Source organism: Mustelus asterias, chromosome 1 (genome assembly GCF_964213995.1).
Source record: "Mustelus asterias chromosome 1, sMusAst1.hap1.1, whole genome shotgun sequence".
NCBI lineage: Eukaryota > Metazoa > Chordata > Chondrichthyes > Carcharhiniformes > Triakidae > Mustelus > Mustelus asterias.
In genome coordinates this window covers 119,234,673-119,259,017 of record NC_135801.1, presented here as the reverse complement: position 1 = coordinate 119,259,017, position 24,345 = coordinate 119,234,673, and the positions used below count along the sequence as shown (strand labels likewise).

Below are 24,345 nucleotides of genomic sequence, written 5' to 3'. Positions count from 1 at the left end.
CTCGATCTCCCGCTGGCTGTTGGGTGGCCCATAGCAAAGCCGCAACATTGTGACTACACCTTTCCTATTCCTGAGCTCTACCCATATTGCCTCACTGTATGAGCCTTCCGAAGTGTCCTCCTGCAGTATAGCTCTGATATTCTCCTTAACCAGTAGTGCAACTCCCCACCCCTTTTACATCCCCCTCTATCCCGCCTGAAACATCTGTATCCTGGAATGTTAAAGCTGATAATCTTGTCCTTCCCTTAACCAAGTCTCTGTAATGGCAACAACATCACAGTTCCTAGCACTAATCTCATCCTTCTTTGGTCAGAAAACCTCCTCTTTTAAATCACACAGAGGTCTTCCACCATTTTTCAAGTGCATAGTGTGCCACCTGGTCTGTTGCTACACACTGCAACACATCATGGATGCTGCAGCTTAGAGGAGTCTACATGATTTCTTCTCCCAATAAGAATGTAATTTTCTTTTCCTTTTTCTTACTTGGTCTTCCTTCACGGCATTTCAATCTTTCATCCTGTTGTTGATTTTCCTCAGCCTTCCAACATTAAAAGTGTGAGGACTCAGGATTTTTTTTTTCTACTTAGCATCTTTTCTCAATGTTCTCGACGAAACAAAATCCCAACTTGTCGCCAATTTTCTTTTTGTAATGTCCTAACTACATTAACATGACAAAAACAGATATCTGGTACTATCACATTACTGTTTTTGGGAATTTGTGTGCCCAGATTCTTGATTATTAACGTCATTCCTCCATTTTCCTTTGAATAGTGATTGCAGTAATACAGTTGAGGCAGGTTCACTTCCATGGAGGGGTGTTGTGGGTGGGAGCATGGGAGGTGGTGGTGCCAATATTTGAATGTCACCTATAGCTTGGTTTGTAGCACTCTCTCCTCGGAGTCCCAGAGTTCTGGTTCAAGTCACACTCCAGGGCTTGCGCACAAAAATCAAGGCTGACACTCCAGTACAATACTGAGAGAGTGACGTGCTGTCTTTCAAATGAGACCTTATATAAAGGCTCCATTACCTGCTCAGGTGGATGTAAAAAATTCACCACATTATTTTGAAAATGTTCAGGGGAGTTATTCCTAATGTTTAACTCTCAATCAGCATGACAGAAACAGATTATCTGGTCACTATCACATGACTGTTTTTGGGAATCTATGTGCACAGGCATTTTCAGTTAAATTCACTTGGAGACACAAAATAAACACTGCTGGCTGATCATTTAAATCATATTCGGCACGGGGCGGCACGGTAGCATAGTGGTTAGCACTGCTGCTTCACAGCTCCAGGGACCTGGGTTCGATTCCCGGCTCGGGTCACTGTCTGTGCGGAGTTTGCACATTCTCCCCGTGTCTGCATGGGTTTCCTCCGGGTGCTCCGGTTTCCTCCCACAGTCCAAAGATGTGCGGGTTAGGTTGATTGGCCAAGTTAAATTGCCCCTTAGTGTCCCGGGATGCATAGATTAGAGGGATCAGCGGGTAAATATGAGGGTTAGAGGGATTAGCGGGTAAATATGTAGGGTTAGTAGCGGGTAAATATTACGGCCTGGGTGGGATTTTTGTCGGTGCAGACTCGATGGGCCGAATGGCCTCTTTCTGCACTGTAGGGGTTCTATGGTTCTATATTCTTTGTTTACTTAAACGTATTAATTAATGCAGTGTATAATCATTTGTATTTCTAGTGCAAAGGACAATAATATTGCTGGGAACAACTGGTAAAAGCTAGAACTTTCTATTTCATTTTCACACATAAAATACCTCTACTAGACCATGCAGGTTAATAAGCCATTCCATAAGGAAACAAAGCCTGCGCCTTTCTAAAGACTTTTTGCCTCTATGCTGTCCATATTCGTCTATTCTCTGCCTATTCATGATGTGGAGGTGCCAGCGTTGGATTGGGGTGGGCACAGTAAGAAGTCTCACAACACCAGGTTAAAGCCCAACAGGTTTATTTGGAATTATGAGTTTTCGGAGCGCTGCTCCTTCATCAGGTGAGTGGAGAGTCTCTTCTTACCGTGCCCTGGCAGTGCATTCCAGGCACTTAGCACCTTCTGTATAAAAAAAAACTTGCCTCTCACATCTCTTTTAAGCTTTCCCCCTTTTACCTTCAATTTATGTCCCATTTCTACCCTGGGAAAAAGACTCCAACTATCCATTCTATCCACGCATCTCATAATTTTGTAAACTTCTATCAGGTCGTCCCTTAGCCTTTGATATTCAAGTGAAAACAAGCCTAGTTTGTCCAATCTCTCCTCATAGCTAATACCCTCCAAACCACACAACATCCCAGTAAACATTTTCTGTACCCTCTCCAAAGCCTCCACATCCTTCTGGTAGTGTGGTGACCAGAACTATGCGCAATATTCCAAATGTGATCAAACTAAAGTTCTATACAGCTACAACTTGACTTGGCAATTTTGATACTCTATGCCCCGACCAATGAAGGCAAGCATGCCACACGCCTTCTCGACCACATTATCCATTTGTGTTGCCATTTTCAGGGAATTGTGGACTTGTACGTATAGATCCCTCTGTATCCTAATGCTTCTAAGGGCTCTGCCAATTACTGTGTACTTCCCTCCTGCATTGGACCTTCCAAAATGCATCACCTCCATTTGTCCGGATTAAATTCCATTTGCTTTTTCTCTGCCCAAGGCTCTAGTCCATCTATATATTGCTGTATCCTTGAGCAATCCTCCTCACTATCTGAAGCTCCCCCAATCTTTGTGTCGCCCGCAAACTTACTACACTCTCCTCCAAATCATTTATATATATTACAAACAATAGGAGTCCCAGCACTGACCCCGGGGAACACCACTGGTCACAGATCTCCAGTCAGAAAAACATCCTTCCACTGCTCCCCTTTGTCTTCTCTGACCAAGCCAGTTCTGTATCCATCTTACCAGCTCACTGCGGATCCCATGTGACTTCACCTTCTGTATCAGCCTGCCATGAGGGACCTGGTCAAAGGCCTTGCTAAAGTCCAATGTAGACTACATCCACCACCCTGCCCTCATCAATCATTTTTGTCACTTCCTCAAAAACCTCAATCAAGTTTGTGAGATATGATCTCCCCGGCACCAAGCCATGTTGCCTATTGCTAATAAGTCCATATTTTTCCAAGTGTGAGTAAATTCTGTCCCTAAGAATTTTCTCCAATGATGTAAGGCTCACTGGCCTGTAATTTTCCAGATTATTTCCATTACCCTTCTTAAACAAAGGAACAACAGAAATGAGAGGTTACACCTAACAGTAAAGACTAAACATGCCAGGGCTCTTTTTGTCTAGATAACTGAGGAGGCACCTAATAGAATTCTTTCAGATTATGAACGAGAAGAGGTTCTTTCTTGCAGATGAGATCAGGTCTAGGATGCAAAAAAGATAATTATATATAAATCCAATAGAGAATTCAAAAGAAACTTCTTTGTCCAAAGAATGGTGAAAATGTGGAACTCGCCACCATAAAGAGGCAAACAACATAAATGCATTTAAGGGGGAATGAGATAAATACATGAGGAAGAAAGGGGTAGAGAATATGTTAATAGGGCTAAAAGAGGAGTTGCAAGGGGAGGCTCATATGGAGCATAAATACCAAATGGACCTGCTGGATTGAGTGGTTTGTTTCTATGCTGTAACTAATATGTAAATACAATAACACTAAAGATAACAATTCCCTAGCTTCATTTTAACTTGTCTAATCAAAGAAGCAGTTTTAATAAGACTACCATACTCTTTGGTGAAGTAAGTTTGATAATGAGGCAATGCTGCATCACTGATTCTTATGCAGGCTGATATTATGGGTTGAGCCTGTAGCTATTGGACTTCAGGAGAATGACACACAATCTTATTGAAACATATGAAATCCTGAAGGGTTTAGATAGTGTAAATACGGGGCAGATGTTTCCATTTGTGGGAGAGTCTGGAATCAGGGGACCCAATTTAAGAGTAAGTGGTCTACTGTTTAAAATGGAGATTTTTTTCTTTTAAAGGATAATTCGTCTGTGGAATTCTCTTCCCGAGGAAACAGTGAAGGCTGGGTCATAGAATTTATTCAAAGCAGAGTTAAACAGATTTTTAATAGACAAGGAGCCAAGGGTTATAGCGGAAGACAGCAAAGTGGAATTGAGACACAACCAAATCAGACATGATGGATCGAAGGGCATTTTCTGCACTGTGCGACTCTATGGCTGGAATTTTATCGGCATGCCCGCCCCGATTCCGGGGGCAGGCGAGGCTCGGAAAACAGCGTTCATACGAACCTTGCCGGACGTGCCGGTAAGATTCCGCCCTTTGACTCTAAGATCTTACTGAATGGCACATTAGGCTTGAAGGGCCTGCTCTTAGTCCTCCTGCTCCCAAGTCCGAAAAGAACTGAGATAATGAAGATAAAACACATTAACCCCACAGAAAAAAGAATCATATCAGACACTGCTGTTCGTGTTTTTTGCATTTTATTAGTGCAGATTGATAACCAGGATATGGTTAATATATCTATAATGCTTTTTCTTTCGTCCTGAAAGGCAAAATATTGTTATTCTTTTATTTTGAGGCTCTGCAGATATACTTGTAACAATAAAGCTATGAAACACCATATTCAGCTATGCAATCAAACCCTTTCTGAATTTATGAATGTATTAAAGTCCCTTGGGTATGATTTGAAAGAAGTTACAATCTTATTGGTCTCCAAACCAATGATTTGCACTCAGTTTTCTTAAAGGAACCACTCAACATTTTTTGTAATGCACTGGCTCAGTGGTTAGCACTGCTGCCTCACAGCACCAAGGACCTGGGTTTGATTCCCGGCTTGGCTCACTGTCTGAGTGGAGTTTGCACATTCTCCTCGTGTCTGCGTGGGTTTCCTCCGGGTGCTCAAGTTTCCTCCCACTGTCCGAAAGACGTGCTGGTTATGTGCATTGATCATGCTAAATTCTCCCTCAGTGTACCTGAATAGGTGCCGGAGTGTGGCGACTAGGGGATTTTCACAGTAACTTCATTGCAGTGTTAATGTAAGCCTACTTGTGACAATAATAAATAAACTTCAAAACTTTAAACTATATGTTTCATAAATAAATGTGAATGTCAGTCACACCATAAGTACCTATGAAATCCATTTGCAACATAAGTGCGCCAGCATTTATGTCAGACACAATCTCTACAGCCAATGAGTTCCTATTTTTATTGAAGTTATGCCACATTTACCTTTCAGGTTCCAGCCAGATAGCTCCTAAAATTATGTGTTGACAGGCATCACCTAAGTAAAGACGGAGTGGATGGGGGTGGAAATCTTTGCCATGCAAAAGCCTGCTAACCATGCACTAGCTGCTGCAACTATAAATTAGGCCCAGATTTTCACTCCCAGGTCTGGTGCACAGAGATGGAAGAATTCCCAGCTCTGCGAGCCTGACCTTTTAAAAATCACCATGCGCAACTCTGACTTTTGTTCCAGGAGGACAGGCTGAGTTAGAAATTAGGCCCACCTCCCCCAGAGCAAGTCAAGAATTATCAAGTGCAGATGCAGACTCAGCGGAAGGCCTGTCTCTGTGCTCCGGCACTTTGTTGAATTGAATACAAAATAATTGAAAAAAAATAAACAACTTCCAACCCTCATCCCTCAACTTCCGTATCCATTGTACAAGACATTGGTAAGGCCACACTTGGAATACTGTGTGCAATTCTGGTCACTCTATTATAGAAAGGATATTATTAAACTAGAAAGAGTGCAGAAAAGATTTACTAGGATGCTACCGGGACTTGATGGATTGAGTTATAAGGAGAGGCTGGATAGACTGGGACTTTTTTCTCTGGAGCGTAGGAGGCTGAGGGGTGGCCTTTTAGAGGTCTATAAAATAATGAGGGGCACAGATCAGCTAGATAATCAATATCTTTTCCCAAAGGTAGTGGAGTCTAAAACTAGAGGGCATAGGTTTAAGGTGAAAGGGGAGAGATACAGAAGTGTCCAGAGGGGCAATTTCTTCACACAGAGGGTGGTGAGTGTTTGGAACAAGCTGCCAGAGGTAGTAGTAGAGGCGGGTACAATTTTGTCTTTTAAAAAGCATTTAGACAGTTACATGGGTAAGATGGGTATAGAGGGATATGGGCCAAACGTGGGCAATTGGGATTAGCTTAGGGGTTTAAAAAAAAAGGGCAGCATAGACAAGTTGGGCCAAAGGGCCTGTTTCCATGCTGTCAACCTCTATGACTCTATAACACAGCTCTTGTGCCTCATCCATGCTGACCTAGGCCAACTCATACCCTCTATGTCCCCATCTCCCCATGGCCCTCAATACCCCTATGCCAACTTAGATTTTCCAGCATTTTCTATTTTTGTGACTTAAAAATTTCTGCTCAATGTAAACCCAGTCAACTAAATCAATCATAAAGAGATTATTTGTGCTGCAGGTAAAGTTCAACACATCAATGTATTAGATTTCTTTTCACCATCAACTTGAACATTGAGTTGAATATTCCAATGAAGTAGAAAAATCAGTAAGCACGGAGAACGCAAGCCTCAGGGGAAACAGTGTGAAAGGCCAACAGGTAAAACTAGTGACAGAGATTCAGGGAGAGTTGCGAGTTAGGGTTCAAAGTGAATCCAGAACACCAAGGAAGAAATCCAATAATTACAATCCACAACAATGACATATCTCAATCTTTCAGAGATCAGTTTGTAAGAAAGAATCAGTGAGCCTAGAGATAACAGAGCATAAGCATCAGGGAGAGAGGTAAAAAAAAAAACACTTAGAATGACTCTGTTGCAAAGGAAAGAACTCGGGTGGGATTTCCCAAAAGAATTCAAAGTGCCGAATTTGCATAAAAATTGGAGTAAATCCCACTGTTTTTTCAGCGGGATTTTCAAAATGAATCTCTCACACTCTGTGCATCACAGAGTGCGCTAGCGAGATTCACGGTGAAAAGCTGTGGGCGGGGCCTATTCCTGCTGGAGTGTCCGGCAGTACAGCACCAAGTGGACCATGTGCTAATCTGTCAGCACCAAGATCGGTGCTTCACAGGAGCCCCACACAGCCAGCCTCCTGATCGCTGGCCAGCGATTGAGCAGTCTCAATCTCCTGATCCCCGCCACCCCCATCCCCCCAGCAGGCCGACCCACCCCCACATCCCTGGTGGCCAGCCCGATCGCTGGCTTCTCTCCCTCTGTCATCACTGAGTGCAGAGTGGCAGCAGGCCCCCACCAATCTCCATTTCCCCCCTCCCCTACAGACCTCCCCTCCAGTTAGGCCCTTCCCCAGCTGTATGTCCCCACGAGACATCGGGCAGTGCCAAGGTCCCCCCTGGGCATTGCCACTTTGTCCCTTGGGCAGTGCGAGGGGGCTAGGTTGGCACTACCAAGCTGGAAATGCCCAGGGGGGGCACCCACCTTCCCCCCAAACTCCTGGTGGGCCTTCATAGCCCCCTTTCACTCTGGTGGGGACAGGTCACTAGTGGGGGAGCTGTTGTAAATCCCGCTGTAATTCTCCTGGCTGGGGCAGGGGGGCAGGGGGCGTGGAGGCGAGCGGGCCCGGAGACTTATGGGATGCAAACAGCCATTAGCATAATTTATACAGCTTTGCGCCACAATCTGGCAGGCAGAGACACGCTGAGGCCGTGGCACCCAGCAGGAAACCCGCTACATGGCCTCCGCTTCAATCTACCAGCCCACTGCGCTACCAGAGTAGTGCAGTGGGCTGGGTGGGTCACCTCCCCTGATTGGTGAGTAGCTAGTAAGCTTTTTTGCCCAAATCGAGGGCTAATCATAAATTTATTTCTGATCAATTTAGATAGTAATCAAATAAATAGAAGCATGGCATGGCACATTGATCCCACTGAATCATAAGGAATCTGTCGAACGCTTCTTGCGTCCTGGACACCCACACATGCAGGAGTCTGCGTTGTCAGGGCTGGAGCAATAGTTAATGCCACTTCGGTACCTCCTTGAGGTTGAGAGCTACATGGATAGCACATTGCAGGAGGTAACCTCTAAAGTGTATACAGGTACAGAGGCAATGACCTGCATATTGACACAGAAAACCAAGGTGTTGCAAGAGTTCCCTGCATGTATCTTGCACTCTAACCATAATTAAGTTCTAAATACCAGTGGGCTGATGGTTCCTTGGCTATACAGCTGGATCCAAGCTCACAACACAATGGCAGCTGTACAGGTAAGGAGAAAGAAGGTCAAAAGACCAATACTGGTCAGGGATTCAATAGTTAGGGGAAACAGGCATTTCTGCGGCCTCAGTGTTATTCCAGAATGGTATGGTGCCTCTGTGCTGCCAGGATCAAAGATGTTAGGTGGGATTCTCCCAAAAGAATTCTGTATTGAATTCACATAAAAACTGGAGTAAATCCCACTGTTTTTTCAAAATGAATGTCCCAAACTAGTGCACTGCTGAGTGCACTAGTGAGAATCTCATTAAAAAGCTGTGGGCAGGGCTTATCCCCGGTGGAGAGGCCGGCAGCATAGCGCTGAGTGGGTCACTGCTGCATGCCCTGATCTGTCAGTGCCAAGATCGACTCAGGCGCAGTAGCTCCGTGCTAACAGTCTCCCAATTGCTGGCCAGCCCCACGACCCCTGCATCGCTGCTAAAGCAGCACAGCGAGCCGAGAATCGACCCCCGTCAAGCGAGTGGCTACAATAGATCCTGCTGGGGGAGGATGAACTGTCATAGGTTGTGATCCGTATCAATGATATAGGTAGGAAGAGGGTTGAGGGCCTCTTAATAGATTTAGGGAATCATAGAATCCCTACAGCGCAGAAGGAGCCCATTTGGCCCATCGACTCTGCACCGACCACAATCCCAAGCCCTATTCCCGTAACCCCACATATTTACCCTGCTAATCTCCTGACACTAGGGTCAATTTAGTATGGCCAATCAACCTAACTCACACATCTTTGGGCTGTGGGAGGAAACCGGAGCACACGAAGGAAACCCACGCAGACACGGGGAGAACGTGCAAACTCCACACAGACAGTGACCCGAGGCCGGAATTGAACCCGGGTCCCTGGCACTGTGAAGCAGCAGTGCTAACCACTGTGCCGCCCCTGCATAAATGCTTACCGGTTTACAGCGGTGCCAAGATATTGGCTTAATAGGTATTTCATAGGTCGTAATATGTATATTATTTTGGGTGCCACATGCCAGTGAGGGATAAAAACAGAAGGAAGAGTAGATAAATGCATGACTGATGTTGCAGGCAGGAGAATCTTAGAATCTGCAATTCCCAAAGTTTTCAAAAACCTATGGCCATTTATTGTTAACAACGACATTACACAGATAATACCCAAGTCTCAAATAAGTTATAATCTGAATTCACGTTGATCAAATTTTATTCTTTAATTGCGAAACACTTACCACTTGACCATTTTGTGGGTTCTTATGGGCATATGGAGGGCCTCGAATGTGATTCCACATTTGTCCAGATGTCATGGCAAATACCACACACTGTGAAAAAATAAGTATGCACTAATTATGAATTTCCACTTCTTTAATCCAATCTATTGTTATAATTTTCCTGATTTATAAATACTGACTTTCCAATCTCAGCAGATAAACTAGTGCTGTGAATATCAGCTCCAAAACAAGAACAGCACAGGCCTGACCCAATTTGCCAATTTAAAAATCTTAACAACTGGAATTGTCTTCTAACAAAATGGTAAACATGTACAAGTCATTAAGTCACTTGTCCTTAAAGTGCAGAAAGGAGAGCTGCAGCTGTTTGAAGGTGGAGCTGCAGGAAATAGTGAAGATTTGGCAATGTTCACTCTGAAGAAGTGGTGGTGCTGGAGAACATCAGAAATAGGAGCAGGTGTGGGCCATACATCATTTCTAACTTCCTCAGATGTTCAATAAGATCATGGCTGATTTTGGAACTCAGTTTCACTTTCCTGTCCCATATCCCTTAATTTTTCCAACGCCCAAAAATCTAATCTATCTTAGCCTCGAATATACCCAACAAATGAGCATTTCATAGAAATCATAGAAACCCTACAGTGCAGAAGGAGGCCATTCGGCCCATCGAGTCTGCACCGACCACAATCCCACCCAGGCCCTACCCCCACATATTTTACCCACTAATCCCTCTAACCTACGCATCCCAGGACTCTAAGGGGCAATTTCTTTAACCTGGCCAATCAACCTAACCCGCACATCTTTGGACTGTGGGAGGAAACCGGAGCACCCGGAGGAAACCCACGCAGACACGAGGAGAATGTGCAAACTCCACACAGACAGTGACCCGAGCATCGAACCCGGGACCCTGGAGCTGTGAAGCAGCAGTGCTAACCACTGTGCTACCATGCCGCCCTAAAGGCATAGGCACAGGCAGCATGGGTTTAGGCAACAACAGAAGGCAATCTGGACCTGGGGGCAGAGAAGAAAAAAATATAGCAGCATTAAAGGATGTCACAAGATAAAGTACAAGAATCTTCACGGGCAACATTGATACTCTTTCATGTAAGGTGTGATGCTGATGTCACTGCTAATTTGCCACAGCATTGAGTCCTTTTATAACTTCCTGATATTTGCATATCATGCTGCGAACAGGAGCTAAGTGTCAAACACACTGACATTTTTATGGCAAATTAATGCAAGAAGCCATTACATAGGATATACAGCACAGATACAGGCATTCGGCACAAATGGTTCATGCAGACATTTATACTCCACTCAAGCTATCTCCTATCCTTTCTCATCTAAATCTACCATCATAACCGTCTATTCTCTTTTCCCTCATTTAATAAAAAAATCATTCTTGGGATGTGTGCATCCCTGACTAGGCCAGCATTTATTGTAATCCCAAATAGTCCTCAAGATAGCAGTGAGCTGCCTTCTTGAACCACTGCAGTCCATGTGGTGTAGGTACACCCACCGTGCTGTTGGGAGGGAGTTCCCAGATTTTGACCCAGTTACAATGAATGAATGGTAATACTGTTCCAAGTCAGGATGGTGAGTGGCTTGGAGAGGATCTTCCAGGCATTGGTGTTCTTATGTGCTTACTGCCCTAGTCTTCTAGGTGCCCATGGTCGTGGGTTTGGAAGGTGCTGTCTAAGGAGGCATGGTGAATTCCTGCAGTGCATCCTGTAAATGGTAAACACTGCTGACATTTGGTTCATTGGCAGAGGGAGTGAATGTTTGTGGATGAGATGCCAATCAAACTTTGCCCTGGATGGTGTTGAATTTCTTGAGTGTTGATGGAGTTGTACTCATCCAGGCAAGTGCTGCCAACTATGTCAATTCAGTGGTATTTGTCCTGGCACTAGGTCGGTGATCCACTTTGCACCAACCCAATCCATCCATATTTGGTCCTTTATTCACTAAAAGAAACAATTTCCACTTTTTATGGAAATGGCACATACATCACTGTTTGTGTTAATCCAGGTGAGGTACAATCCAGATTGAGAATGGACCAGAATTACTTCCCATTTTAAGTAGCAGTGTCAATATCAGCACCAAATTTTCCCAGGTCAGGTAAAATACAAAGTAAATAAAATGTGGGCAATGTATATTACTTTGGCCGAAGAATGTGACTCAGGAAAACAATATGGCAAGAATGTGGTGCTTTTTTTTATTTCCATTATACCCACCTAATTGAGATCTTGCATTTATTCTCAAACAAATTGTGGGTGGTTCAGTGTTGTAGGCCCATTCTCACTCAACACTTAGTCAATATCACTAAACTTGTCAGAAGATTTGAAGTGGCAATTCAATTCCATGGTCATTTGAGTACATACCAAGGCAGCCATGGCCCATCCTGTCTTGTTATAAATGAATTCGAGGTTATTTCTCCGTAGGTACAATAATCCCCCTACTAGTGAAACAAGAAGAGCCAGAGCAATGGTTCCTGAGTAGTTTGGAGGCCTGAATACACGAATCTGAAAAATAAAAATAAGAATCAACTCATAAGGAGCCTGAAATTTGTAGAATCAGAGAATTCCTACAGTGCAGAAAGAGGCCAGTCAGTCCACCGAGTCCCCACCGACTCTCTGAAAAACATATCCACCAGGCACACCCCCTGCCCTATCCCCATATCCCCACGCATGGTCAATCCGCCTAACCTGCACATCTTTGGACTGTGGCCTCAATGCTCCACTTCTCCAGCTTCCACCCTAAACACTTTAAAGAAGCCATCCCCTACGGACAAGCCCTCCGTATACACAGGATCTGCTCGGATGAGGAGGATCGCAACAGAGACCTACAGACGCTGAAAAACGCCGTCATAAGAACAGGATATGGCGCTCGACTCATCGATCAACAGTTCTGACGTGCCACAGCGAAAAACCGCACTGACCTCCTCAGAAGACAAACACGGGACACAGCGGACAGAGTACCCTTCGCCGTCCAGTACTTCCCCGGAGCAGAGAAGCTATGACACCTTCTCCGGAGCCTTCAACATGTCATCGATGAAGACGAACATCTCGCCAAGACTATCCCCACACCCCCACTTCTTGCCTTCAGACAACCGCACAACCTCAAACAGACCATTGTCTGCAGCAAACTACCCAGCCTTCAGGAGAACAGTGACCACGACACCACACAACCCTGCCACAGCAACCTCTGCAAGACATGCCGGATCATCAACACGGATGCCATCATCTCATGTTAGAACATCATCCACCAGGTACACGGTACATACTCTTGCAACTCGGCCAACGTTGTCTACCTGATACGCTGCAGGAAAGGATGCCCCGAGGCATGGTACATTGGGGAGACCATGCAGACGCTACGACAACGAATGAATGAACACCGCTCGACAATCACTAGGCAGGAGTGTGCCCTTCCAATCGGGGAACACTTCAACAGTCATGGGCATTCAGCCTCTGATCTTTGGGTAAGCATTCTCCAAGGCGGCCTTCATGACACACAACAACGCAGAATTGCTGAGCAGAAACTGATAGCCAAGTTCTGCACACAAAAACAGCCTCAACCGGAATCTTGGGTTCATGTCACACTATCTGTAAACCCCACGGCTTGCCTGGGCTTGCAAAATCTCACTAACTGTCCTGGCTGGAGACAATATACATCTCTTTAACTTGTGCTTGGCCCTCTCTCCACTCACATTGTCTGTACCTTTAAGATTTGATTACCTGTGAAGACTCGCATTCCAACCATTATCTTGTAAGTTGAGTTTGTGTCTGTATATGACCTGTTTGTGAACACAAGTCCTCACTCACCTGATGAAGGAGCCTGAGACTCCGAAAGCTAGTGCTGCCAAATAAACCTGTTGGACTTTAACCTGATGTCGTGAGACCTTTTACTGTGGGAGGAAACCAGAGCGCCCAGAGGAAACCCACGCAGGCACATGGAGAACGTGAAAACTCCACACAGACAGGCACCCAAGGTTGGAATCCAACCCTGGTCCCTAGTGCTGTGAGGCAGCAACACTAAACACTGTGCCATGTCTTTTTCGGTTAATTACAGTTAGGATGCAAAAACAAAAATAACAAATTAAAAGGTGCAAAAACTTCCCAAAGAACTACAAAAGAATTCAAATTTGATGCAAGTTTCTGAGGATAATTTATATCAGCTCTTCCAAACCTAATTTACCTCCTGGTTTTGAAATCGGTGTCATGTTTTTTAACATCTGACAACTCAACAATTCAAGAATCTCCCCAAAAGTACTGCGTACTGTTGAAACCAAATTTGAGTACAGGTTTGTACTGTGTTGTTTCTTCATATGGATTTTACACGAGTCTAATAATTGGTTTTTAGATTAGTAATGAGAGTTCCTGTTTACACCCTAGCTTTGCAATGATAAAGTTAGTGTATGATTGAATGCTTGCAATACAAAATAGTCTTGTCAGAACGAATGATCCAGAGACATGAGTTCAAAACCTACTAAGGCAACTAGGGAATTTAAATTCAGATAATTAAATTAATTTGGCATAAAATGCAGCTATATATAGAAAACAGTTGGATTGTCATTAAGAATACGTTTGATTCATTAATGTCCTTTCGGGAAGGAAATCTGCTGTCCTTATCCAGCCTGTTCTTCATGTGACTCCAGATCTACACCAAGGTGACTGATTCTTTAACATCCTCCAAAATGCCCCAGCAAGCCAGTCGATTGCATGAAACTTGTATGAAAAGTTGAATAGGTATAAAAATGGGCTAACCACCTGATATCAACCCAAGCACAAAGATAACAAAGGCACACAAAGTTTAGTCTACCCTGAAAAGTACTCTTCACTAACATCTGGAGATTTGTACCAAAATTGAGTCGGCTGTCCCACAGATAAGTCAAGCAACAGCATGACATAGTCACACACAAAGAATCATACCTTACAGTTGATATCCAGATTTCTCCATCATCATCTCTGGGTCGATCCTGTTCCACCAGCAGGACAGAGCCACGAAAGGTGACAGTATAGTAGTACAGTGAAGAGTGAGTGGCCTGGGGAATTCTCAACATTGAATCCAGACACTCGAAAGTTCATGGTATCGAACATGGGGTGGGAAACATCCTGTAGATAATCACCCACCACCCTCCCTCAACTGATGAATTATTAGAACATAGAGGTGGAGTTCAATTCCCATCATCAAAAGTGGCTCTGGAGCATCAGTATCCACTGAATTGGGCGAAGGCCTGTTTTGTGCTGTAGTTTTCTATGTTTCTATTGAGTAGAAAGAACAAAGAACAATACAGCACAGGAACAGGCCCTTCGGCCCTCCAAGCCCGTGCCGCTCCCTGGTCCAAACTAGACCATTCTTTTGTATCCCTCCATTCCCACTCCGTTCATATGGCTATCTAGATAAGTCTTAAACATTCCCAGTGTGTCTGCCTCCACCACCTTGCCTGGCAGCGCATTCCAGGCCCCCACCACCCTCTGTGTAAAATATGTCCTTCTGATATCTGTTTAAACCTCCCCCCCTTCACCTTGAACCTATGACCCCTTATGGGAGTACATGGGACTTAATAGGATGGAGGGTTATAGGTAGGCCTAAAAGGTAGGGATATGTCCGGCACAACTTGTGGGGCCGAAGGGCCTGTTTTGTGCTGTAGTTTTCTATGTTTCTAATACAATTAATGTATAAAAATCAGCAATAGCAAAGATTCACAAATATTAACATTCTATGTGAAGCAGTAATTCCACTGGAATGAAACGAGTGGAATTTTTGCTTTGTTAAGTATCTTCAAAGAACTTACATGCACATCAGTTCTGTCAGCAATCCACTTTGCAAGCTGCTCAGCTGCAAATCCGATTCTCTGCAGATCAAAGGTGTCAGCTCTCTTAGGCTTTCCTTTTGGTGGAAAATGCATGAATGTAGGAGCGGAGTTCATATTTAGCTGCAAAAGAAAGAAACACTGCCTGGAAATGTTGATTAATCTTCCCTCACTTTGTGCATATCATGCTGTCATGTTTCCTACATTTAAAATCTTGAGAGGGGCCATTAAAGTATTTGACCATCATGTATATTTAGTTACTGATGGAGACATCACATCAAATTTTGGAGGTAAAATGGTCCACACCAGCATCACAAAACTGGCCTGCAGCAATCTGGCAGTGATTTTTTCACCCCACCTGCTTTTATCTTCCATTGACTTGAAAAATATTGCATAGAATATAAATTTCAAATCAACTTGAAGTGACAATGAAACTGGGAAATGAGTTCCCACAAAGAACTATGGAAATCAGTAGAAAGAAGATTGGACCTGGTGAAAAATCATTTGGTGATTCACTGTGAGCTTGTTTTGCACTGCTAGGATCAACCAATTCACCCCTATGTTTAATTTATGGGGAAAAAATATAGAACATGATTGAATTCTATTAAAAATAAATGAAAATAATTATTCTTCAATTCGGCAAATCTCAAATACATAGCCTATCACGCGAGCTGAAATGTGCTTATGCCGGAAGTTGACGCAAGTTTGTAAACACAAACCTAACAATGCAAGACTGATATCACCATGCCTCCCAAATAATTCTCCTGCATCTCTCATATGCAGAAAGAATAGTTTTATCTCCCACTTTTCGCTAGTCTGACTCCAGGCATGTCAATTCAGCTGAAGCTAAACAGTCTCAACTGCAAATAGTACATAGTATACTTGATGCGCGATTAATTCACTCGGGAGGCTGGATCGTACCCGGGAAATAAAGGCTTTTATTAGCAACAAGAATAGAGCATCTGCTTAACAATACAATCCCAGACCCCGCAGGGCTTTGATGACCGTGGCAGCGGACATGTCAGAACAGGGAATGGCAAAAGGGAATTGGGAGTACTCGTCAACCACGTTGAGGAAATACACATTCCGATCTGTCGAAGGAAGGGGGCCCTTGAAGTCAACACTCAGTCGTTCAAAAGGGCGAGTGGTTTTAATGAGGTGTGCCCTGTCAGGTCGGTAGAAGTGCGGCTTGCACTCTGCACATACCTGGCAGCTTCAAGTTATCGACCTGACATCCTCTATGGAGTAGGGCAGATTCCGGGCCTTTACAAAATGGAAGAGCCGAGTGATCCCCGGATGGCAGAGATCATTGTGGAGGGCATGTAGCCGGTCCTCCTGCACACTGGCACATGTTCCACACGACAGGGCATCTGAGGGCTCATTGAGCTTCCCCGGACGGTACATGATATCATAGTTGGCGTCGTGGTCCTGCTGGTCATGGCCGCAGATAGTGACGTTGTCCAGGTACGGGAAGGTAGCCCGTAGCCCGTTTTGGTCCACCATTCAGTCCATTTCACGCTGGAAGACCGAGACCCCATTAGTGACGCCAAAAGGGACCCTTAAGAAGTGGTAGAGATGGCCATCCGCCTCAAAGGCCCTGTATTTTCGGTCCTCTGGGCGAATGGGGAGCTGGTGGTAGGCTGACTTCAAGTCGATGGTGGAGAACACCCAGTACTGCACAATCTGGTTGACAATGTCAGATATGCGCGGGAGAGGGTACGCGTCCAGCTGCGTGTACCTATTAATGGTCTGACTATAGTCTATGACCATCCGGGGCTTGTCTCCAGTCTTAACCATCACGACTTGCGCTCTCCATGGGCTAGTGCTAGGTTGAATGATCCCTTCCCTGAGGAGCCGCTGAACCTCAGATTGAATAAAGATCCGATCCTCAGCGCTGTAACGCCTGCTCTAAGTTGCGATGGGCTTGCAGCCTGGCACGAGACTTTCAAATAAAGAAGGCGGGGTGATTTTGAGTGTCGAGAGACTGCACGTGGAGCGCGCTGGGCAATTTGGAGGCTGCTGTTCTCCCACTGAAAGTGGAGGGAGTGGCCCATCATACTGCAGGGTCACACTCCTCAGGTGGACCATAAAGTCTAGCCCCAGGAGTACCGGAGTGCAAAGGTGCGGTAACACGAGGAGCCTGAAGTTCTCATAAACTGTGCCCCGCACCGTTAGATTTACCACGCAGCTCCCAAGAACGGTAACAGATCGGGACCTCGACGCCATAGAGATTGTCTGCCTGACAGTTTGTACTCGGAGAGCGCACCGTTTCACGGTATCCTTATGAATGAAACTCTCCGTGCCCCCGCTGTCAAACAGACAATGTATCAGGCGTCCGTTTACCTCTACGTCCATCATGGACTTGTCGAGTCTGTGAGGCTTCGCCTGGTCCAGGATGATTGACGCCACTGTTGGATCCCGAGTGCAACTGCAGGCAGCTGAGATGGTCGATGATGAGGACCCCTGCTGGTCGTCTGCGGCCGGTGTCGACCAAAATGGCTGCGCCCATGGATCGCACGTGGTCGATGGCGTTGAAAGTGGCGGCACTCGCAGGTCGCACGTGTCTTGCGTCGTCGTCCTCAGGAAGGCGGCGCCCGTGAATCGCACGTGGTTGAAGACATCGACGAAGCTGGAGATGAGGAGACGGCTCTTGGGGAGTCACACGCAGCACTGCTTGGCTTCGAAGGGGGCTTCGCTCGGCACACTTTAGCATAGTGCCCTTTCTTTCCACAAGCGGAGCAAAATACCGTCCTGGCCGGACATCTCTGGCGAGGGTGCTTTGCCAATCCACAGAAATAGCACCGTGGGCCTCCTGGAGCTGCCGCAGCCGTCAGGTCTGAGGTTGAAAGCACGATCGCGCAGTTCCTAGGAGCCGCTGGGTAGAGTTGAGTCGGTGGCTGTACTTGCCATGATGTTCCCACGTGGTCGGTGGGGTAAGTTTCAAGAGTTCTGGAGGCCGTTTCCATCGCATCAGCCAATTCCACCGGCTTAGCTAGGTCCAAGTTACCCTGCTCTAGCAGCCGCAGGTGAATATAGGATGAGCCGATTCCCGCCACGAACGCGTCTCGGATCAGATCATTAGTGTACTGGGTGGCCGACACTGGCTTGCAATTGCAGGCTCTGGCTAGCTGCTGAAGTTCGCGCAGGTACTGTCCCGTCGTTTCGCCGGGCTGCCGCCGTCGAGTGGCTAGTAGGTGACGAGCATGAATCTCATTTGGTGATTTATGGTACAGCTTCTTGAGTAATTCGATGGCCTCCTTGTAGTCTTGGGAATCGCGGATTGTTGCATACACAGTGTCACTTACCCTTGCGTGGAGGACCCGCAATCTGTCGGCGTCGTTTTGGACTGCTGTTGAGGCGTCGATATAATCCTGGAAACACTTCAACCAATGGTCGAAAGTGTTCGACGCTCCAGCGGCACGCGGATCTAAGGTTAGCCGATCTGGTTTTAACATTTGCTCCATGTTTTTTTTTCCAAAACAAAAATTGTTGCTAATAAAATTGATGCGCGATTAATTCACTCGGGAGGCTGTATCGTACCCGGGAAATAAAGGCTTTTATTCGCAACAAGAATAGAGCATACTGCTTAACAATACAATCCCAGACTAAAGGGTTACTAGGAAGTGCAGTGACCTTTATACTCCTATAGGAAGGCGGAGCCAACCGGAGTGTACCACAGAACAATGCCAACAGGTGGAACACCCCAACCCTAACCCCAACAGTAACAAGAGTAACATATGTACAAGTACCCATAGTGATAACCATCTATGGTTCAGTACCCATAGTGGTAACCATCTATGGTTCACCACAATACTCATCATTGCGACGAGGGGAATTTCACAGTAACTTCATTGCAGTGTTAACGTAAGCCTTATTTATGACTAATAAATAAACTTTACTTAGCATATTTTTCCATTTACCTTGCCCTTGTCTCACCACCTCCAGCCCCCAACACCGCACTGAAGCCCAGGCCCCAGGCTTCGCTTTCCTCTCTCCAGCCCTTAAATAAAACCCATTTCATGGCACCACAAAGCAGCCTCGAAAAAGCTATTCTGCAGACTTGCCTGTGCTCCCCCACCCCACCTTCCCTACCCCCTGAAGAGGAGGAGCCGCTCTGTGTCAGCTTAAGTACACTCAACAAGCTCTCTTCAGAGTTCTGATCGCCTTTTGAAACCAGTTGTACATTGTGCCATTCTGCCATCACGCCACCATGCAAGTTTAATTTGCTATGGGCGAATGATTCCAGAGTATGGGCCTGTTAATTATATGCTTATGTATTATAATGACGTTCCTGACAATGGGCAGGAAACGTGGGACGGGGACGATCATATCCTGCATTTACACTGCTGGGAAGTCAGTCTAGGGCCTTCTCACAATATTTTCCATTCGCACCTCATCCTTTCCGCTTGTTAAGGTCAAATTGTCTTTGACTAATTTGATTGTGTTATTTTAATGAAGTGACAGGGAGGGTGAATGAGAGCAGCACAGTCATTTGACAAAGAATCACATGTTAGGAATGTCAGCAAAATTGAAGCATAATAATAAAGGTAGGTATGCGATCGTATTTCTCAGCCTTCACTACTGCGGTTACTGTGGTCTTTGATAGGAACTTGAAACTGCAGTAAAAAGTGTGGAAGATCGTAGTAGGACATAGGCAAGGTGGCAGAATGGCCAATCACAAAATGGATGAAGACAGAAAAAATATTCATTATTAATTTAATTTTTTAGATAGTTAAATAAATGCATGGTTGTATTTGGATAGAAGCTAAATTAAAAAAGAAATAGTATTAAAAAATAAAAACTTATGTTTTCTAAAAACATGGAACGTTTAATCATTGGAGAAATTTCACATACTATAAATGTAAAATTTTCAGTGCCAGTAAGTGTGTTTAGCAGAAAGTATGCCATTAGTGCAGCATTAAAAACCCAGTTGTACCTCATTCAAAAAGGTGCAACATTTTACAGGCTTTTCATCAAATCTGTGGCTTCAAAGCTTGTATTTTTTAAGACAGACCCAAACTAAAAATGGAACTATAAAAGGAAACCACCTTCTGGTTTCTAGGGAAGCTAAAATTTAAACTGAGATCGGAAATCAAAACACATAAAAGGGCACAGAGCAATCCAATCCCAGATGATGATCCCAGTGGTTCAGTACAGCAGGCTGAAGAAGATAGAGGTTAGATCCAGGAGCTGGGAATAGACAAGAACACAGTCACTTGAAAATGGCACTAATCGATCCATGCCATCAAGACCATTGTAAGCAAAGTTGAGGAGGCTCTGAAGGCATGCACCATTTTAGTGAAACAGTATCTGTGGAACATACATCAGTTGTCTGCTGCTGTCAGCTGGGGATCTGGCTAGACCCTGAAAGAGGAGGAGTTGTAATTCTTCAGAAGACAGTTTTGAACGACCTTAAGACTGAGATTAATGGCCTATATGTTGAGTGGACTACCGAGTAAATTTGTAAGATCTGTCTTTGCTAAATCTGCCACTTAATGTATATTTTATAGTTTTTAATCAATCACAACTTTTGTTAATTCATGTTTAATTTATGTTGATGTTGGGTTTGAATGTTACAGTAAAAGTTTTAAAAAGTGAAATTTTGCCCATCGTGTTTCCGTTAGGGGAGTTCAGTTCGTTCACATCATTTCACTTGAAGGGGCCCATAACATAACAAGAGGCTAGCAACAAATGATTCGCAGGAATTACCCTGTAAGTGAAGGATAAGTGCCACAGTCTCGAAAAGAGAAGTCATGAACTCTTGGGATCTTTTCTATCAGGAATACACCAAATTTGACTGCAGAGGTTCTGATCGAATTAAGGGAATGTTTGTCAAGACATTAAGATAAGGAACACATCTTAAAGCAAGGCACTGTCTTAAATTTAAGGCAATTTGTGCAATTATCTATAACAATGAAAGTAACCACAGGAAAAGGCGAATGGTTATATATTTGAAGAGGACTAATTTCCAGGGTTATGGGAAAAAGTGCAATGGAAAACCTTAAGTTCCAGAGATCGAGATGTAGAATCAGTTTGGGTAAAATTGAAAGGGAAAGAAGTCACTTGTGGGAGTGCTATATAGGTCCTCTAATGACAAACACAGTAGGATGGGAAATAAAAAGCAGAAATAATGGGGGCTTATGAGAAAGTTCTCAGTGATAATCATGATTTGACTTGATTTATTATTGTTACATGTATTAGTATACAGTGAAAAGTATTGTTTCTTGCGCGCTATACAGACAAAGAAGTTATTCATAGAGAAGGAAAGGAGAGAGTGCAGAATGTCGCGCTACATGAGAGGTTGAAGATGTCTGTGAATATACCCGCCAGCTGGTCTGCACAGGATCTGAATGCTTGTTCGGGTACCCCTTCTGGGCCAATCACTTTCCGTGGGTTGACCTTCAAGAAGGCTGCTCGGACATCTGCAATGGTGGTCTCGGATACAGGTTTGCCTGAGGCTTCCGGGATGGGGGGGCGTGCTCTCGCTTACCTCTTGCTCAAAATGGGCATAGTATGCATTGAGCTCATCAGGGTGGAGTGTGTTAGTGCCGGCGGTTTTACATGCCTTCATCTTGTAGTCTGGTATGTCTTGCAGACCTTGCCATAGTTGACGGGGGTCCGTGTGGGTCTCTAGCTTGGTCCAGGACTATCTTTAGGCATTTTTGATAGACCTTCTTAGTTCATATCTAGCTTTATTGTATAAATCAGGGTCGCCTGACTTGAACGCCTCAGACCTAGACTTCAGCAAGTAATGTATATGCCTGCTTATCTATTGTTTCTGGTTGGGAAACACGTGGATTTGCTTCTTTGGCACACAGTCTTCTACACACTTACTAATGAAGTCAGTTATTGTAATGGCATAGTCGTTCAGGCTGGTCACAGAGTTTTTAAATACTGACCAGCTACTGACTCTAAGCAGTCCCGGAGGAGATAATCCGATTCCTCAGACCAACTGTGCATGACTTTCTTTGATGGATGATTTGCAAATTTGACTGCAAATGATTTTAATCTACATAAAGATTAGATGAATCAGATTGACAAAGATAACCTGGATGACGAGTTAATAGAATGTCTTCAGGACAGTTTCTTAAGGCAGCACATTTAAGCAGCAATCAGATGGCAGGCTATACCAGATATGATAATGTGACTGAGCCAGGATTAATTAATGACCTCATAGTGAAGGCGCCCCGAGACCACCTCTCTCCAATGTACCAATATCATACTAATAGAGCTACACCTCCACCTTTTCCTCATTTCCTGTCCTTCTTAAATGACTTGAATATTCAAGTCCCAGTCTTTGTCATCATAGGATCCCTACAGTGCAGAAGGAGGCCAATTCAGCCCATAAAGTCTGCACCAACTTTCTGACAGAGCATCCTGCCCAGGCCCTATCCCCATAACCTTATGTATATACCCTGTTAATCCTCCTGGGGCACTAAGGGGCAATTTAGCATGGCCAATCAACCTAACCTGCACATCTCTTTGTCCATTGTTCTAGGCTATGCCTATAGCCTCTGGGTCTTCCTTTTGCCCACTATGAACAGAACTTGCAATCAAAACACCTCTTCTGTGATGTGTAATGGGTCATCAGCAGCAGCAGCAAAACTGCATTAAACCATAATCTATTACCTCATATATCCCTCATTATCATCCATCAAGGACTCCGACCCCTGTGAAATAAGACATTCCGTCATGAGCAGATCAGGTAGAGCAAAAATGAATTCCCAAACTCGTGAAGCTATAAGGTGGGATTACATGCATGCAAAACTGCGGCAGCAGCATTCTATAAGAGCTAAATAATTCCACAAGCAAAGGGTCAGATCCAAACTCTGTAGTCCAGTCTTGAATGATTGTGGACAACTAAACAACTAACTCCAGCACGTTCCCAAAATTATCTCCAGCCTCACTGATGGTGAGCCCAGCAGGCGTGTGGAAAAGACATGGCTAATGCATTTGCAATCAGCTTTGCCAGCAGAACTGCAAAATGAATGCTCCACTTGATTAATTTCCCGTGGCATCCAGCAATGGCTCAAGGCACTGGGTACAGCAAAGGCAACAGGTCCTGACAACATCCAGACAGTAGGATTGAAGACTTAATTGTGTTTCGGAACTAGCTGCAACCCTAGCCAAGCTGTAACAGTGCAGCTACAACACTGGCATCTATAAGACAATTTGGAAACTTGCCCAGATATCTCCTGCAAACAAAAAGCAGGAGAAATCCAACTCCACCAATTACTACCCACCAGTGTGCTCTTCATCATCAGCAAAACAATCAAAGTTGTTATTAACAGTGCTATCAAATGGCATTTACACAAACAACCTACTCATCAATGCTGAGTTTGGATCTGCCAGCGCCACTAGGCAACAGCCTTGTTCCAAAAATGGACAAAAGAGCTGAACTCAAGATGTGAACTGAGAGTGACTGCCCTTGACACCAAGATAGCATTTGCCTGAATGTGGCATCAAAGAGCGTGAGCATATAGAAGTCATCTATAAATCAGGGAAAATTATCCATTGGTTGGAGTCATACCTAGCACAAAAGAAGATAGTTGTGATAGCTGGAAGTCAGTCATCTCAGCTCCAGGACATAAAACATAGAACATAGAACAGTACAGCACAGAACAGGCCCTTCGGCCCACGATGTTGTGCCGAGCTTTATCTGAAACCAAGATCAAGCTATCCCACTCCCTATCATCCTGGTGTGCTCCATGTGCCTATCCAATAACCGCTTAAATGTTCCTAAAGTGTCTGACTCCACTATCACTGCAGGCAGTCCATTCCACACCCCAACCACTCTCTGCGTAAAGAGCCTACCTCTGATATCCTTCCTGTATCTCCCACCACAAACCCTATAGTGATGCCCCCTTGTAATAGCTCCATCCACCCGAGGAAATAGTCTTTGAACGTTCACTCTATCTATCCCCTTCATCATTTTATAAACCTCTATTAAGTCTCCCCTCAGCCTCCTCCGCTCCAGAGAGAACAGCCCTAGCTCCCTCAACCTTTCCTCATAAGACCTACCCTCCAAACCAGGCAGCATCCTGGTAAATCTCCTCTGCACTCTTTCCAGCGCTTCCACATCCTTCCTATAGTGAGGTGACCAGAACTGCACACAATACTCCAAATGTGGTCTCACCAAGGTCCTGTACAGTTGCAGCATAACCCCACGGCTCTTAAACTC

General features: G+C 44.7%; 1 protein-coding gene across 1 annotated transcript in view; it reads right to left on the bottom strand.

The window, feature by feature from the left end:
• The window catches only part of tusc3 (tumor suppressor candidate 3), a 238,259-nt gene that overhangs the window by 159,642 nt on the left and 54,272 nt on the right, over positions 1 to 24,345 (bottom strand). The window contains exons 3-5 of the mRNA XM_078221231.1: positions 15,147 to 15,287; positions 11,734 to 11,874; positions 9,356 to 9,445 (exon numbers count right to left, since the gene is read on the bottom strand). Of these exons, the coding sequence (XP_078077357.1) occupies positions 9,356 to 9,445; positions 11,734 to 11,874; positions 15,147 to 15,287 (372 nt within the window). The remainder of the gene's footprint in view (positions 1 to 9,355; positions 9,446 to 11,733; positions 11,875 to 15,146; positions 15,288 to 24,345) is intronic.